At 43.6% G+C, this 14,370-nt stretch overlaps 2 protein-coding genes across 3 annotated transcripts in view; one reads left to right on the forward strand and one right to left on the reverse strand.

Annotated features, from left to right (window-relative positions):
* The window catches only part of AP3S1 (adaptor related protein complex 3 subunit sigma 1), a 33,278-nt gene extending 27,254 nt beyond the window's left edge, over nucleotides 1-6,024 (reverse strand). The window contains exons 1-3 of one of the 2 annotated variants that reach the window (XM_042451026.1): nucleotides 5,769-6,018; nucleotides 2,445-2,536; nucleotides 1,570-1,681 (exon numbers count right to left, since the gene is read on the reverse strand). In XM_042451026.1, the coding sequence (XP_042306960.1) occupies nucleotides 1,570-1,681; nucleotides 2,445-2,536; nucleotides 5,769-5,837 (273 nt within the window). In that variant the 5' untranslated portion in view covers nucleotides 5,838-6,018. Of the gene's footprint in view, nucleotides 1-1,569; nucleotides 1,682-2,444; nucleotides 2,537-5,768 lie in introns of both variants that reach the window. The other variant, XM_042451027.1, reaches the window with a different exon arrangement.
* Nucleotides 6,025-6,144: 120 nt separating this feature from the next.
* Nucleotides 6,145-12,590, forward strand: ATG12 (autophagy related 12). Its single transcript, XM_042451028.1, has 4 exons — nucleotides 6,145-6,366; nucleotides 8,438-8,574; nucleotides 11,774-11,836; nucleotides 12,098-12,590. The coding sequence occupies exons 1-4, from the start codon at nucleotides 6,177-6,179 to the stop codon at nucleotides 12,155-12,157; spliced, it is 450 nt and encodes a 149-aa protein (XP_042306962.1). The 5' UTR covers nucleotides 6,145-6,176; the 3' UTR covers nucleotides 12,158-12,590.
* Nucleotides 12,591-14,370: the final 1,780 nt, after the last annotated feature.

Consider the following 14,370-nt stretch of genomic DNA (forward strand, 5'->3'; position numbering starts at 1 on the left):
CGGTTGAGGGAAGTTGTCCCCAATGGCGGTGCGCCGTCGCACGCCCCACTGGGGGACAAAATCCCCGGATTTGCCATGCGCCTATGCCTAATCCACGCATGGCAAATCCGCGTATAAGGGAGGACCGACTGTATTTCACTTGTTCTTACTGCAACAATTGATTTTTAAAAAAGTTATGTGCTACTCCCTACCTCCCCTTCCCCACTACAATTTCTGTTCTTTGAAGATAGATATTTTCCAATTCTTTTATCTATTCTTTCCAATATGGCTCAAGCAGCTATGCTAAATGTTAACAACCTGGTTTTCTGACTACAATTTATAAAAATTCTAACAGTTACTAAAACTGTAAGTATACTAGATATCATATGAGATAAAATGAAGTTCTGCACATAGAGAATCTGTAATACTGGGCTGGTGTGAGTTAGTGGCCTTTGCAGCGAAATAACACTATGTAGCTGCTTCTGCTCTGAACAAACCTTTTACTAAGGTTGTGGTATACACATTTGGAATAAGCAAGTCTGAATTCAATGGAACATACCTCTGAGTGAGAATGTATAGGATTTCATTACATTCTCACGTTATAAGACTCACACCAGTCTAGTATTACAGATTATGTGCATAAGCAGCAAGCGATCCACTCCCATGAAAGACTTGCATACCATTTCAGTTACTAGTGCTACTTTCAGTAGGATATTTGTACCATATTTTTGTATTTATTAAACATAATCACCACCACCATCACCCCACAGTCACTAGGAAGACTTTGTCTAATAGGTGGCTTCTCCAAATACAGTACAGAAGTGAGTTTAGCCCACCGAAAGAAATTCTTGGTGAGACTTGATTACTGAATAATTTGTTAAAGAAAGATAGCTACAAAAACAATGTGTTTCAGGAACAAGAGGGAAGAAAGATATTACATGTCTGGTTTTTGTTTTCAAATTGAAGGGCAGAAAGTCAAACCTTTGTGTGTCTTTTGTTGAGAGAGAGTGTGCATTATAGTTTTGTTTCGCTCCTATGTTGCGTTGTATGTTGTACTATATTGTAGAATGCATGCTGCATATAGTTGGTGCTTAAAAACTATAAAGACAACAGTCATGATTTTAAAAAGGAAGAAGTCTTAGTACCAGTTTCAAGTAGAAGACGGAAAACTTTGTGATCATTCTAAATGTATTAATACTAGTTGTTGAAAAATATATTGCTCTATATTATCACTGAGAATTACACAGCATTAGTACTATAAATTTCATAATTAACAGCCAAAGAATACAAGGATGAATTTAGGCATTTTCTCACTGAAACCCTTTTAGCAAGAGAAGAATTTCTTTCACGATCTCATTAGCATGTATCACTGATAGCAAAGTGCAATCCTCCAGATGTTCCTGGTCTGTATAATCCTATCAGCCTTAGCCACCACAGTTAAGGGTGAGCTTATGCGAGTTGCAATCCAATAACATCTGAAAGACCATACTTTGCCACCCATGACAATTAGTCTTCTTCCCCAAATAATAAGAATAAAATCCAACCAAACATCAGTTCAAGAATGTACTAGTTGGTCTATAGATTACTTACTTGTATTAGATCTAAAATGCCAAGTTCACTTTCTGAAGAATCAACACAGAAGACAAAATACAGTGTGGCATAATGTCGATATATCAGTTTGTTATCAGATCCACCTATTAATCTAAAATAAAACAAAACAGACATAAAAGACAATCAACAGCAACATTCCAAGTTGATTTTGTTAGGATCTACAGGATTTTTTTTTAATAGGAAAGAAAAACTGAAATATCATTGTGACAGAGAGCAGTCAGCAATCCATTAAAACTAAAGCTATTTAAGTCACATCAGAAGACAGTGCGTTTATCTTAAATAAGGCGATATACTACAGCACACCAGTAGATTAAGTACAGAGGTTTACCCACAATGATATTGAATGGGATAGTTCACCATAAAGTATGCTGAAGGTAACTGTTAACATAAATATTATTACAGAAAGAGGTGTCAAAATCATTCAGCATATGATAGCTGGACAAATATTACTTGATTACATAAATGACTAGTAACCTAACATCCTCCCTTTGTGGCATCAGAGTTGCTGATACTTAAAGGTTTCTTGGGCTGCATCCACACTGCAGAAATAATCCAGTTTGACACCACTTTAAATGTCATGGCTTCATTCTATGGAATTCTGGGAACAGTAATTTGTTGTGGCACCGGAATTCTAACAGAGAAGGCTAAATGTCTCACAAAACTACAGTTCCCAGAATTTTATGGCAGTTAAAGTGGTGTCAAACTGGATTATTTTTGGCAATGTGGATGCAGCCTAAGTTGGGTTTTGCAGAAGAAAGAAAAAGAATGACCCATATTATGTCTTTGCTGACATAGTAACTATTCTATTACAAACCTCTACTATACAAAGCAGTTTCTAATTTTGCCATACTTACAACCCTCCTTCTAGAAAGTTACAAACGTTTTCATCCCGTTTTGACACTAAATGAAATGTTTCTCTGATAATTTGTTGCTGTGTATCTTCACTCTGGAAAAAGGAAAGATTAGAATAGTAATGCAGCAATATAAAATTTATGTTTCTAAAAACAGTTATATAGCATAAAAACTATTCCATCATTATCATACTACAGTATTTACATAACGAGGCCACTATTTAATTAACAAGCTGAAAGGAGAGTCATAACACAGTTTCTGTCCCGCTCCTACTGACAGCCACTAAATAAAGGAATCCAAGCAACTACATAGCAAAAAAGTGAATTTTCTTTATACTGAACCTTCTACAGGGGTACTTTTCGTACCTGAAATACTACCTCCTCACATATGCATCTCCTCCAAATGTAATTTCCTCAGCATAGACACTGCTACATGTCCCACCACCCTGCAAAGCTTGGCTAATGGTACAGATGACACGGCTTCCTCTGTAGCTGCACTCTGAGTGTAGAACTATCTCTCAAGGGAAATCAGGTTGGATCCACCACTTCTGAGTTTCCAGAGGGCTGCTGTTATTTTGCTCAGCCCTCATACAGTAAAATTATGACTGCTCTGGATCTTTTATCTGTATGTGGTTATAAAGCTGTTTTTAAAGAGATTTTAATATGTTTTAAAATCCTTCCATTAATGGATTTTGTGTTTTAAATGTTTCTACCATTGTACATCACCTTAAACAAAATACATAGCAAACATATGTTTTGTCTCACTGTGTATGCACATTGTGAATCTGAATAAATGGACACAAACACATATGAAAAAACAGACATTTGTACTTGTCGTACATGTCTGAATATGAAAGAAACTAAGACCTTTCTACTTAGAACTGGTACTGTGATTCTATCAGTTGTATGGCACTTCACATTTCTGTCCAACTGACAATCGTCTATTTACTGTTATGTCCCTTCCTAGTACACCTGCCAAACACTGCAGATGCTGCATCTGTAATAATCTATCGGGCTCAACAACTGTCATGCCAAAGGCTGGCTAAGTATCACGTATCACTGAGGGAGTGAAAAAGGCTCAGCTACCAGGCAACATGAGAACTCACCCATATCCTGCTACTATCTCCTGTTTCTCATACTGTCTGCAAAGAAAGCTTCACTATTCCTCTCTCCTGCCCTCATCTCAAGTCAAGGGTACAGTACTCATTTATAGCACAATTCTCCATTCTATGCTGTGGCCCAGAAAAGCAGGGAGAGAGCAGCTACTGTAAAAGGTTTCTTCCTCCTGCAATGAAGAGACCATGGCCTCACCTTTTGAAGAGACGGGAAAGAAAAGTACAGAGAAAGGGCAATGAAAGAGAAGGCGAGTGCATGTGAAAAATGCCTACCTCTCACCACCACCTCCAAATAACAGCAGAGGCCTTCTGTAGTGAGGAAGCAGGTGTACTTCAGTTTTCCCCAAAGAGGGCTCCTACTGTTATGGGGAGGGGAGAACAAGAAGAAGGCACTTTTCACATGCTTGTGCCTCATCCTTCCCTTTCATTGCCCCTTCTCTGTGCTCTTCTTTCGCTATCTCCCCCCAATCTGGAACGCACTGCCCAAGGCAAGAGGTGGCACCTGCTCTTGTGGGGCAAAGGAACCAGGGCTGTCCTGCCCTCCCTCCCACTATACTATTCCCAGTCCGCAAGGAACCCATAGAAACTCTTTCCCCCACCCACACTGGGTGAATACCCTGAGCTAGAACACAAGTGGGTAAGAAAACAATTAGGCTTATTATAAGGTGCTTAAGGTATCATATGGGCCTGAACAGACAGGTCAAAATAAAGCTGCTTTGAGTCACTTTGGAGGTATGTTGTTTACATGATGCATGAGTCCTAAGTTGTTTGAAGCCACGTCAAAGCTATGCTCCAGTCCTAAAGACTGCAGCATAGCTTTGGTGCAGCTTCTGGCCTCTTAAGATGTGTCATTTAAACAACATACCTCCAAAGTGATGCAAAGCAGCTTTATTCTGGCCTGTCTGTATGGGCTCATATGACTCCTTTCTGAAGTGTGTGTGTGTGTGATGTTTTAAACCAGTGCATCTTAAACTATCTGATATTGGAGACCGGCAGTTTTTGTTCCCAGGCCACCAATGAATACCAGGAGCTGTAGACTATATTTCAAAGGAAGGAACTGGCAAAACTACTTCTGACTATTCCTTGCCTTAGAAAACCCTATGAAAATCATGGCAACTGAAATGACGTGAAGGCATGTTGTAACAACAACAGCTTGTTTAGTTATGATGACCATAAGGCGAAGGAGAGTCTTCTGAGGTTGCGAGTGTGTGACTTTGCAGAGGATGACCCAGTTGGTTTAGAGTCACCATAAATGGGAGATGACTTGAAGGCACACTATACACACATATATTGAGGATGGAGCAAGTTTGTTTTCCACTGCTCCAGAGATTATGATGCAGGAAGACAGGAAAAGAGATTTCACCTCAACATTAGGAGGAACTTAGCTGTTCAATAGCGGAGCACACTCCCTCGGAGTGGAAGAGACCACAAGGGCCTCCAATCAAAGCATCCAGCCTCTGCTTAAAGACCTCCAAGAAAGGAGACTCCACCACTTTCTGAGGAAGGAGTGTGTTCCACTGTCAAATAGCCCTCACTGTCAGGAAGTTCTTCCTAATGTTGAGGTGGAATCTCTTTTCCTGTACCTTGCACCCATTGTTCTGTGTCCTACTCCCTCAATGGGGAATGGTGGAGTCTCCTTCCTTGGAGGCCATTAAACAGAGGCTGGATGGCCATGTCTTTTGGGGGGGGGGATTGTGATTGAGATTTCCTGCATGGCAGGATGGGGTTGGGCTGGATGGCCCTGGGGTCTCTTCCAACTCTATGAGTCTATCGCTGCATTAGATTAGATGAAAGCATCTGAGGAAGTAGGCTTTGGTCTAGGAAAGCTGATGCTGCCCACTCCTTTCTCTCAGTGAGTCTCAAAGGAGCCACAAGGCACACTGATTCCTCAGACTAACATGGCTATGGCTCTGAATCACAATAAAGAGCTGTAGGCCCATCTGCCACAGCAGCTGCAGGGGTGCTTTGAGGGAGAGTTCCTGCATGGCAGGATGGGGCTGGGCTGGGCGGCCCTCGCCCCGGGCGTCTCTTCCCATTCTGGGATCCTAGGACCCCACCGACAAGCCCGGCCTCTGTTCGAAAGCCCCAGAGGCAGGGGAGCCAGGGCAAAGCATCTCTTCCCATTCCCCCGCAGCCCTTTCTTTTCCCAGAGGCGCCCACGAAGCCGCCCTGCAGCCCTCCTCGGGTTCTTCTTCTTCGCTTGGAGACTCACGTAGCGCTGGTAGAACTTGGAGAGGCGCGGCTTGCCGTGGTTGTTGAAGATGAGGATGGCTTTAATCATGGTGAGGGAGGCGGACGCAGCGGGAGACACCCAGAAAAGACGTTGGGAACCGGCGGGAGAAGGCCGGTTCCAGCCGCCCCTCCTTTGCCTTCTTTCCTCCTCAGTGACAGAGACCCGAGCCTCTGTCTCGTCACGTGACCCCACATCAAACCGTCGCCGCAAGGGGAGAAAAGAAATCACATGACTTAGCCTTTTCTTTTATTTCCGGCTACGGCGGCTGGCGAAGGACAAACCTTCTCTGATTAACAACGAAGGGGGTGGAGCCAGGGTCACGTGCCCTCGGACCGAGTTTATAAAAAGGGGGCCCGTGAAAGAACCCGCCTCCATTCGAGGTCGGCTATGTCCGAGGGAGGAGGGTTGCGAGAGGCGGCTGAGGATGGAGGGCGAGGGGAAGGCTGTGGCGGCGGGGAAGAGAGCCCTCCGGAGGGCGGAGCGGCGGCGCTAGCGATGGAGGAAGCGGTAGTGGCGGCTCCCCCGGGCCCTCTTTCCCCCGGCAACGAGGAACCGGCCGGGGACGCCAGGAAGAAAAGTAAACAAGGATGGTCGAGTCATGGGGCGGGAGGAGGTCGGGTCTCCATGGCAACGGGACAGGAAGCGCCACGCTGGGAATCCTGGGATTTGTAGTTTTATTGGGGCACCAGAAGTCTCTCTGTCTTTCTCATTTCTCTTTGCTGCAGTGGGTTGGCCTCTCTCTCTCTCTCTCTCTCTCTCTCTCTCTCTCTCTCTCCATTGACCTCCTCCCATTTCACACCAAACAGAATCTCTAGTACTTCTTTTGTTTTTGGCACTAATGTCACTCGTAAATGTCAGTTCCCACACAGCACTCGACGCCCTGCTAACAGCTGAGAGGAAGACACCTAGGCCTGTTACAGACTGCCAAAATAAAGCTGCTTGGGGTCTCTTTGGAGGTATGCTGTTTAAATGATGCATGCATCCTAAGAATCCAGAAGCTGCACCAAAGCTGCACTCCAGTGCTTAGGAATGGAGAGTGGCTTTGGCGCGACCTCCGGACTCTTAGGACCCATGCATCATTTAAATAGCACACCTCCAAAGAGACCCAAAGCAGCTTTATTTTGGCAGTCTGTAACAGGCCCTAGTGGAATTGAGATTGTACGCTCATTCCTCCTTATTCGTTGGGCACCGTGAATGTGGGAGAACCACCAATAACAAAAACAAACCCTACTATAAGTCGAGGGCAAGTGTTGGGGCCAAAAGTATGGATTCTGATATGACCCAGGGATAAGTCGAGGGTGAAACTTAGGGCCATATAGCAAAGGATGTAAAGGGTGATGCAAAGGAAAATGATGCCAAAGAGCTTACAAAATTCTATATATATATACAGCACCTGTATTAACACACAAATAAGTCTCCTCAGGTTTTTTGGCTCAGTTTTTTGACCAACATTTCTAGACTTAGACATGAGTTTATACAGTACGTTTTCACCTGAGAGGAGCCCTCTAGGAACCTCTGTGTCCTTCAGGGCAACTCTGTGCTCAACGTCCGACAGACACTGACCATAGAACTGCGCTGGAGGAGCTACAAAGCCCTAGGAGAGTGTTCTCTCTAGGAATAATCTCTAGTGTGTCTTTCAGAGCAACTTGTACTTAAAGTTGACCATAGAGTTGCACTGGAGGAGGACCTAGATATTCCTAGAGCAAACATGTTAATCAAAGCCACAAATATGAAGGGATGAGTGTATATATACCTTCAACCCAAGTGTATTTACATATACGTGCTGAAGGTTTGGTTAAAATGAGATGTTTTCAAAGAAAATTTTAAAATATATTTTTTTAAAAATCATTTTTCAAAAACAAAATCAAAATGTGAAATTTGAAATAATTCTGGGGCCTCTCCTTTCTCCTCTCTCTGCGCTTCACCCCACTCCCACCGCCTCTTAAGTCATTTTAAAGGGAAGCAGATGAATGCCACAATCCGTTTCTGCCCAAAGGTAGGTGTTTAAGGAGCAGTGGTGTCACACACACCCTTTATAGGGTGTCCCTTGGTGCAGTCCACACTCCTCACGCCTCCCCAGTGACGCCACTGCTCTTTTGATTACCTCCACATGATAAAACAAGGTATAATATCACATAGTTGTATAGATATTTTCCCAACTAATAACCTGGAGAAGAAACTGTTAAGTCCTGTTTCCCAGTGTCCTAGTCTGACGCTCAAACCACCACACCATGCTGAGGTTTTTCCCCCTTCATTTTATGACACCATTGGATTTAATGGGACTTGAGCATCCACACATTTTGAAATCTGGACGCGGCACCAGAGGAGCGCCATGACACCACCCACTGTGTGGTGGAGTGCGCGGTATCACACCAGCATGGGGGCAGAATCAGGGCATGCATCATGCACATACCACGCCCCCTCCACCCCATGCTGCCATTTGATGCCAGTTTGTACAGCCTGTTAGACTTCAATAGATAAAGTAAAGACAGACATAAATGGCTTTTCCTAATTTTCTGGAGAATTTCTGTAGAGTTATCCTCTTACCCATCTCTATATTGTATTGCATTATCTTTTTCTGTACTTGAATGATACATTTTGTTCTCTTTCCATTTGTTTTCATGTGCAATTTTTTTTCTACATTCTAGTTGATGTTTTACTCAAGGCTGTTGGAGATACTCCTATAATGAAGACAAAAAAATGGACAGTAGAGAGAACTCGCACAATCCAAGGCCTCATTGACTTTATCAAAAAGTTTCTCAAACTTTTGGCATCAGAACAGCTGGTATGTGATGTTCTTTTAATTCCAAATAAGATGTTACGGTTTAATGTGCCATCTGAATATGGGCACAATCCCTTCTCTGATTTGTTTCTCTCCCAACAAACCAAAGAAGAAATCCAAATGTGTCCCTTTTCTCCCTTCCCCTAGTTTTTCATTCATGTAACACACTTAAAAAACAAATTAGCAAAGCTTTCAGTGCAAGTGTGCATGATCAGGCAGCATGTGCCAGGAAACTGCTCATAACTAATAAGTCAGGGCTCTTATACAGTCACCCCTCCAAGTCATGAGATCTGCGGACTTGGAAATCCGCAATGGGGCGACTGCCATTAACGTCAATGGAGTGCGCACCCGTGGCGCACGCCTCACATGCGCACACCCCATTCGAGCCCATGGGGCTTGAATATGCATGAGTTTTGGAACTCACGGGGGGGGGGGGGGAGGTCCGGAATGGATCCCCGACGAGTTCCAAGGGCCAACTGTATATCCGTGTCAGAACATCCATAAGTTGTACAGTGTGGCTAACTCACTATCCTATCCCAATCATGAAATTGTTTTTGAAATTAAATATTTTAATAGCAGTTTTGCACACAGGCTAAGAAATATTCATGTTTAGTTCACTTATAGTTCTGCAAACAAGAGGCAGTTTATATATGCCATTGTTCACAATGCATTGTCATGAAAGCAATTCACAAAAACCCAAACCATGTATAACCACCACAGATATAATGAAACAGCATCATGCATCAGAGGTCTAAATGAGCATCATACACACCAATATGATGTTAACAATCACTTATACAACGGACCCTTCCCTTACACGGGGGATTCATTCCAGATCCCCCCGCATAAGGGGAAATCTGAGTATGTTCACACCCCATTGCAAACAAGGAATGCGTGCTCATGGCATGTGCACCATTTCTTTAATTGGCCCATGGCTTCAGCGTAAGCTTGAAGCAGTGACTAGTGCACCCACATATGGCACAGTTGCACTGTACCAATAATGTCAATATAATTGTGCTTAAGCAATTCACTAAGCTGTTCTGTTAAGAGACCCCAAGATAAGATGTCTTTCCTGCACCAAATGTGGGGGAAATAAAATCAAATAACCACAAAGCACTTCAGAGAGCCCACTCTTGAAGAGGCAAACAGAGCTTACTTCTCACTATATTCTGCTATCCTGAGCTCAGGAAAGCCCACTCATCCCCATGGCAGCTCCCCTCCTGATAGTACAGTATCAGGAGAGGCAAAATGGAAAAATACTTTCCCTGCTTGGTTGCCCTCATTTAAGATTATAACTGGTGAAATAGCACAAGCACTTTCTTGTACAACAAAAGCAGCTAAAAATCCCTTTTGAAAACTAGGGCGGGATACAGACCGCCGCCATTTGCTCCGCGCGGGAGCCGCAGCAGCCAAACCGCGCAGCTCCCGCGCGGAGCAAAAAAGAAGCTCCATTTCGGAGCTTCTTTTTGCAGCGCCTTTATGACGTCGCGAGGCGCCGCTGGCGCATTCGCGACGTCATAGGCGCCGCGACACGTCTGGACGCTATGCGTCCAGTACGTAAACATGGCGGCCCCCATGTGGAAGGGGCGCCGCCATGTTGCACCGCCCCTTCCTAACCCTAGTACGTATAGAAGACGTACTATATGGCAGTTTGTATCCCACCTAGGACTGTGAAAGAATTGTTGCTCCCAAACCACAAACCCAGAAGCTAAAGGTTTGAGGGATTTTTGATGCAATTCATTAGCTTCATCTAGATAATTCATATAGAGAGGTTTAGACTATGCCACCTTCCACATATGGGTTCCCACTGTTTTAAACCTGCATTTTCTATCCTTTTCTTCCCAAAGAAATTCTATTAAGCAGTAGTGTCACTAAGTTTGGTTACAACTGGGGCGTGTGTGGGGGAGGGCTGCTGGGCGGAGCCAGGCCAGCAACAAAGCCATAAGAGGTGTACTTGCCCCACCACTGCCCTCACTGCCACCTTGGTTCCCTCCCAATCAGTGGGGGGGGCCTGACCCCCTCCACTGCTCACCCCTTGTGTCTTTGTCACTGACCTAGCTCCCTCCCCAAGGAGAGAGCTGGGCTGGCGACAAAACCACAAGAGGAGCACGTGCCCCTCTGCTGCCACCTCGGATCCCTCTCTGGAGAGGGAGCTGGGCAACAACAAACCCCAAAGGGACATGCTTACTCTTTGCCACAGTGGGAGGAAGACCCCACCAGAGTGTCACCTCTCCTCTGGGGTGCCACTTGGTGCGGTCCACACACATACGCCCCGCTTCCACTCAGTACCATTGTTATTAAGTGTAGGAAGATTGAATACAGTGGGCCCTTCCCTTACGCGGGGGATCCATTCTGGATCCCCCATGTAAGGGGAAATCCATGTATGCTCACACCCCATTGCAAACAATGGGATATGTGCTTGCAGCGCAGGGCAGCTCATGTGCTATGGGCACACATGCTATTTCTTTAATTGTTCTGTGGCTTCAGCGTAAGGTTGATGCCACATATAGTGCACTCGCATATGGCACGGGCGCACTGTACTTTCAAAATGTGTACTGTCAAATGTACTTAAATTTTGTTAACATTCTTCAAAGATTTTGGCAAATAACCCTCTTTGCATTTACACACAAAGAAGCTGCAGTTATGTTGCAGTTCTTGTGGGTGAAAGAGAGCAATTTGAAGCTCTTGTCATGGGACAAACTTAAGCTTCCTCTAATTCCTACCATCTAATAATAGCAAGTAGTTATGAACTGTATTGGGAATGGAGAAAAGAAGTGATCCTTGTTTTGCCCACGTTGTGGCAAACCTATCACAAGGTTTTCTTGGCAAGGTTTTTTGAGAGGGGTTTTGCTGTGGCCTTCCTCTGAGGCAGAGAGTGTATGACTTGTCCAAAATCACTCAGTGGGTTTCCACAGCTGCGTAGAGATTTGAATTCTGATCATCCAGAGTCCTAGAACAGCATTCAAACCACTACATCATGGTGACTCTCTATTTTGTCCATAATCAATTGTTATTTCAGAATTAATGTAAAAGATTATCCTTGGCATAGTACATTTTGCAGGTACGATATGTAATAAGTATAAGAGGAGAGAATATCTATCATACTGTTGGATTGAATGCTGTTGTTTAGAATTACACTATTTGTCTCTATTCCAAAACATATTATAATCAACTTATTAATGTATTTCTTTTTTCCACTCAGTTTATTTATGTGAATCAGTCTTTTGCTCCTTCACCGGACCAGGAGGTTGGAACACTATATGAGGTGATTGCCAGCTTTTAAATGTTTCTTTTATGCTTTGAATGTTAAGAGACGAAAACCCTGGTTAGGTTTACAGTACATGTGTGAGTGCCTGAGACATATGCAAAACTTTCTGGAACTATCTTGCCAAGAGGTGGCGTTGTTTGTTAGCAAACCAACTGTGACTTTACAGTTGATCCAATACATGATTTAATTGAACACATGTGCATTGCTTACTTCATATTGCTAGTTTAACTTTTTGTTCTTTTACTTGTTTGCTTTCAGTGTTTTGGAAGTGATGGGAAACTTGTGCTGCATTATTGTAAATCTCAAGCCTGGGGATGAATTAAGTGCGACCATTGCTTCAGATTGTTCAAAGTAAATGTGCTACAATGATCTTGAGACATTCCTCATGGATAAGCTGAAGAAACGTTTAAAGTGTTGCCCATGGAATTCACTTTATTCTTTTTCCTGTTTTTTCGGTGTCCATGTAGAAGATAAATACAAGAACTATACAGGTTTCTGAGCCTGAGATTTTACTTCATTTGATGACTTGCTTGTGGAGACAATTGTGCATGTGCCATCAGTTCACCTGGACCTGCCTATTGTTCCTCTAGCACTTCAAAGGTTCTTTTTGTAGGAAAAAAATTGGAGAGTACCTAGATCACAGTTTAACTAGGTTGTTTGGAAAATATACCCTTGCTCTTAGAAAGATACTTATTGTGTGTTGGCAACTGTTCAATCTGCAACTGAGATAAATAGTTACATTTTCTATTTACTCTTGCCTGTGTCTCTTTATTTTAAGTACAGTACTGTACCTGGTATTAAACTTTGATTACTATGAGACCAAAACATGTTAGGATGGTATTGGTGGGTGGCCTACACAGGGAATTGGACAGAGAGTGTGTGTCCCTCTTGGTTCTGCTGGACCTCTCAGTGGCTTTTGATATTGTTATCCTTCTGAGTTGTCTGTCTTGGATGGGGCTTGGAGGTACTGTTCTATAGTAGTAGTAGTAGTAGTAGTGGTAATAATAATAATAATAATAATAATAATAATAATAATAATAATAATAATAATAAATTATTTATCGCCCGCCCAATCACAAAGAATAGTAGCTGTGTTCTTTCCTAAAGGGGTGCTCTCAGAGGGGTTGTTGGAGGATTCCTGTTTGACCTCCTGGCCATTGGCCTGTGGAGTTCCTCAGGGTTCAGTCAGATCTCCTATGCTATTTAACATCTTTATGAAACTGCTGGGAGAGGTTGTCTGGCGTTTTGGAGTGAATTGTCATCAGTTACCTGATGATAGCCAGCTCTTATTCCTTTCCACCTAATTTAAGGAAGCTGTTCCTGTGCTAAACCAGTGCTTGGCAGGTGTGGTGGACTGGATGAGGGCAAACAAATTGAAGCTTAATCTAGACAAGGCAGAGGTGCTCCTGGTCAGTTGGAAGACAGATCTGGGAATAAGGCTTCAGCCTGTGTTAGATGGGGTACACTCTTCCTGAAAATGCAGGTTCACAGTCTGGGAGCACTCCTGGATTCAGCACTGAGCCTGGAGGCCAAGGTGTCTAGGAGTGCATTTGCACAGTTAAAGTCAGTGCATCAAGCATGCCCATTCCTGGAGAAGTTGGATGTGGCCACAGTGATACATGCCTTGGTTACATCCCATTTGGATTACTGTGATGCACTTTATGTGGGGCTGCCTTTGAAAAGTGCTCAGAAACCTCAGGTGGTCCAAAGAGCTGCAACCAGGTTGTTAGCTGGAGCTGGTTACAGGGAGCATACAACTCCTCTGTTGCAACAGCTGCACTGGCTAGCAGTCTATTTCTGGTCACAATTCAGAGTACTGTTTCTGACATATAAAGCCCTATAAGGCTTGCATCCAGGTTATTTGAAGAACTATCTCCCTGCATGAGCCTTATGGTCTTAAGATCATCTAAAAAGGCCCTCTTCTCTGTCCCATCACCTTCCCAGAGTCATTTGGTGGGAACAAGGGAGAGGGCCTTCTCAGTGGCTGCTCCCAGCGTTTGGAACTTCTTCTCAGAGAGGCCAGGATGGTTCCATCCTTGCTGTCTTTCTGGCAGCAAAACATTTTTGTGCCACCAGGGCTTTACACATTGTTGAGGTTGGGCTTTTAACGCTGTGTACTGCTGGTTTTGATGTTTTTTTAACAGTAGGCCCTCTCCAGAACGGATCCCCCCACATAAGGGAAAATCCACCTATGCTCGAGCCTCATAGGAAATAATGGAGCTCGTGCATGTGGCGGAGTGGCGTGCACACACCATTGTTTCTCTCCCCAAGAGGCTTCTGTGTAAGCTGGGAGCCGTGTAAAATGTGTCCGTGCAAGGCGTGGGCACACTGTATATAGTTTTATTGTTGTTGTAATGTGTTTCAGTATTTTTGCTTTAATATGTGCTGTTTTCAAGCATTTTTATCTTTTTAATTGTATTTTATTATTTTTATGAGTGATGTGTCTTAATACTGTACTGGTTTAATTCTATTTTAATACTCAACTATTGTATGTTTTTCATTGTATTGCCTTTTAATTCATAAATCACTTT

This window comes from Sceloporus undulatus, chromosome 2, assembly GCF_019175285.1.
Source record: "Sceloporus undulatus isolate JIND9_A2432 ecotype Alabama chromosome 2, SceUnd_v1.1, whole genome shotgun sequence".
Classification (NCBI taxonomy): Eukaryota; Metazoa; Chordata; class Lepidosauria; order Squamata; family Phrynosomatidae; genus Sceloporus; species Sceloporus undulatus.

What these genes read in the sequence shown, in the direction of transcription:
- ATG12 (XM_042451028.1), top strand. Translation starts at nt 6,177, where the DNA reads ATGTCCGAGGGAGGAGGGTTGCGAGAGGCGGCTGAGGATGGAGGGCGA. An exon ending in TTTTGGCATCAGAACAGCTG is followed by an intron (nt 8,575 to 11,773) that starts GTATGTGATGTT and finishes TTTTCCACTCAG; the next exon opens with TTTATTTATGTGAATCAGTC. An exon ending in AGGTTGGAACACTATATGAG is followed by an intron (nt 11,837 to 12,097) that starts GTGATTGCCAGC and finishes GTTTGCTTTCAG; the next exon opens with TGTTTTGGAAGTGATGGGAA.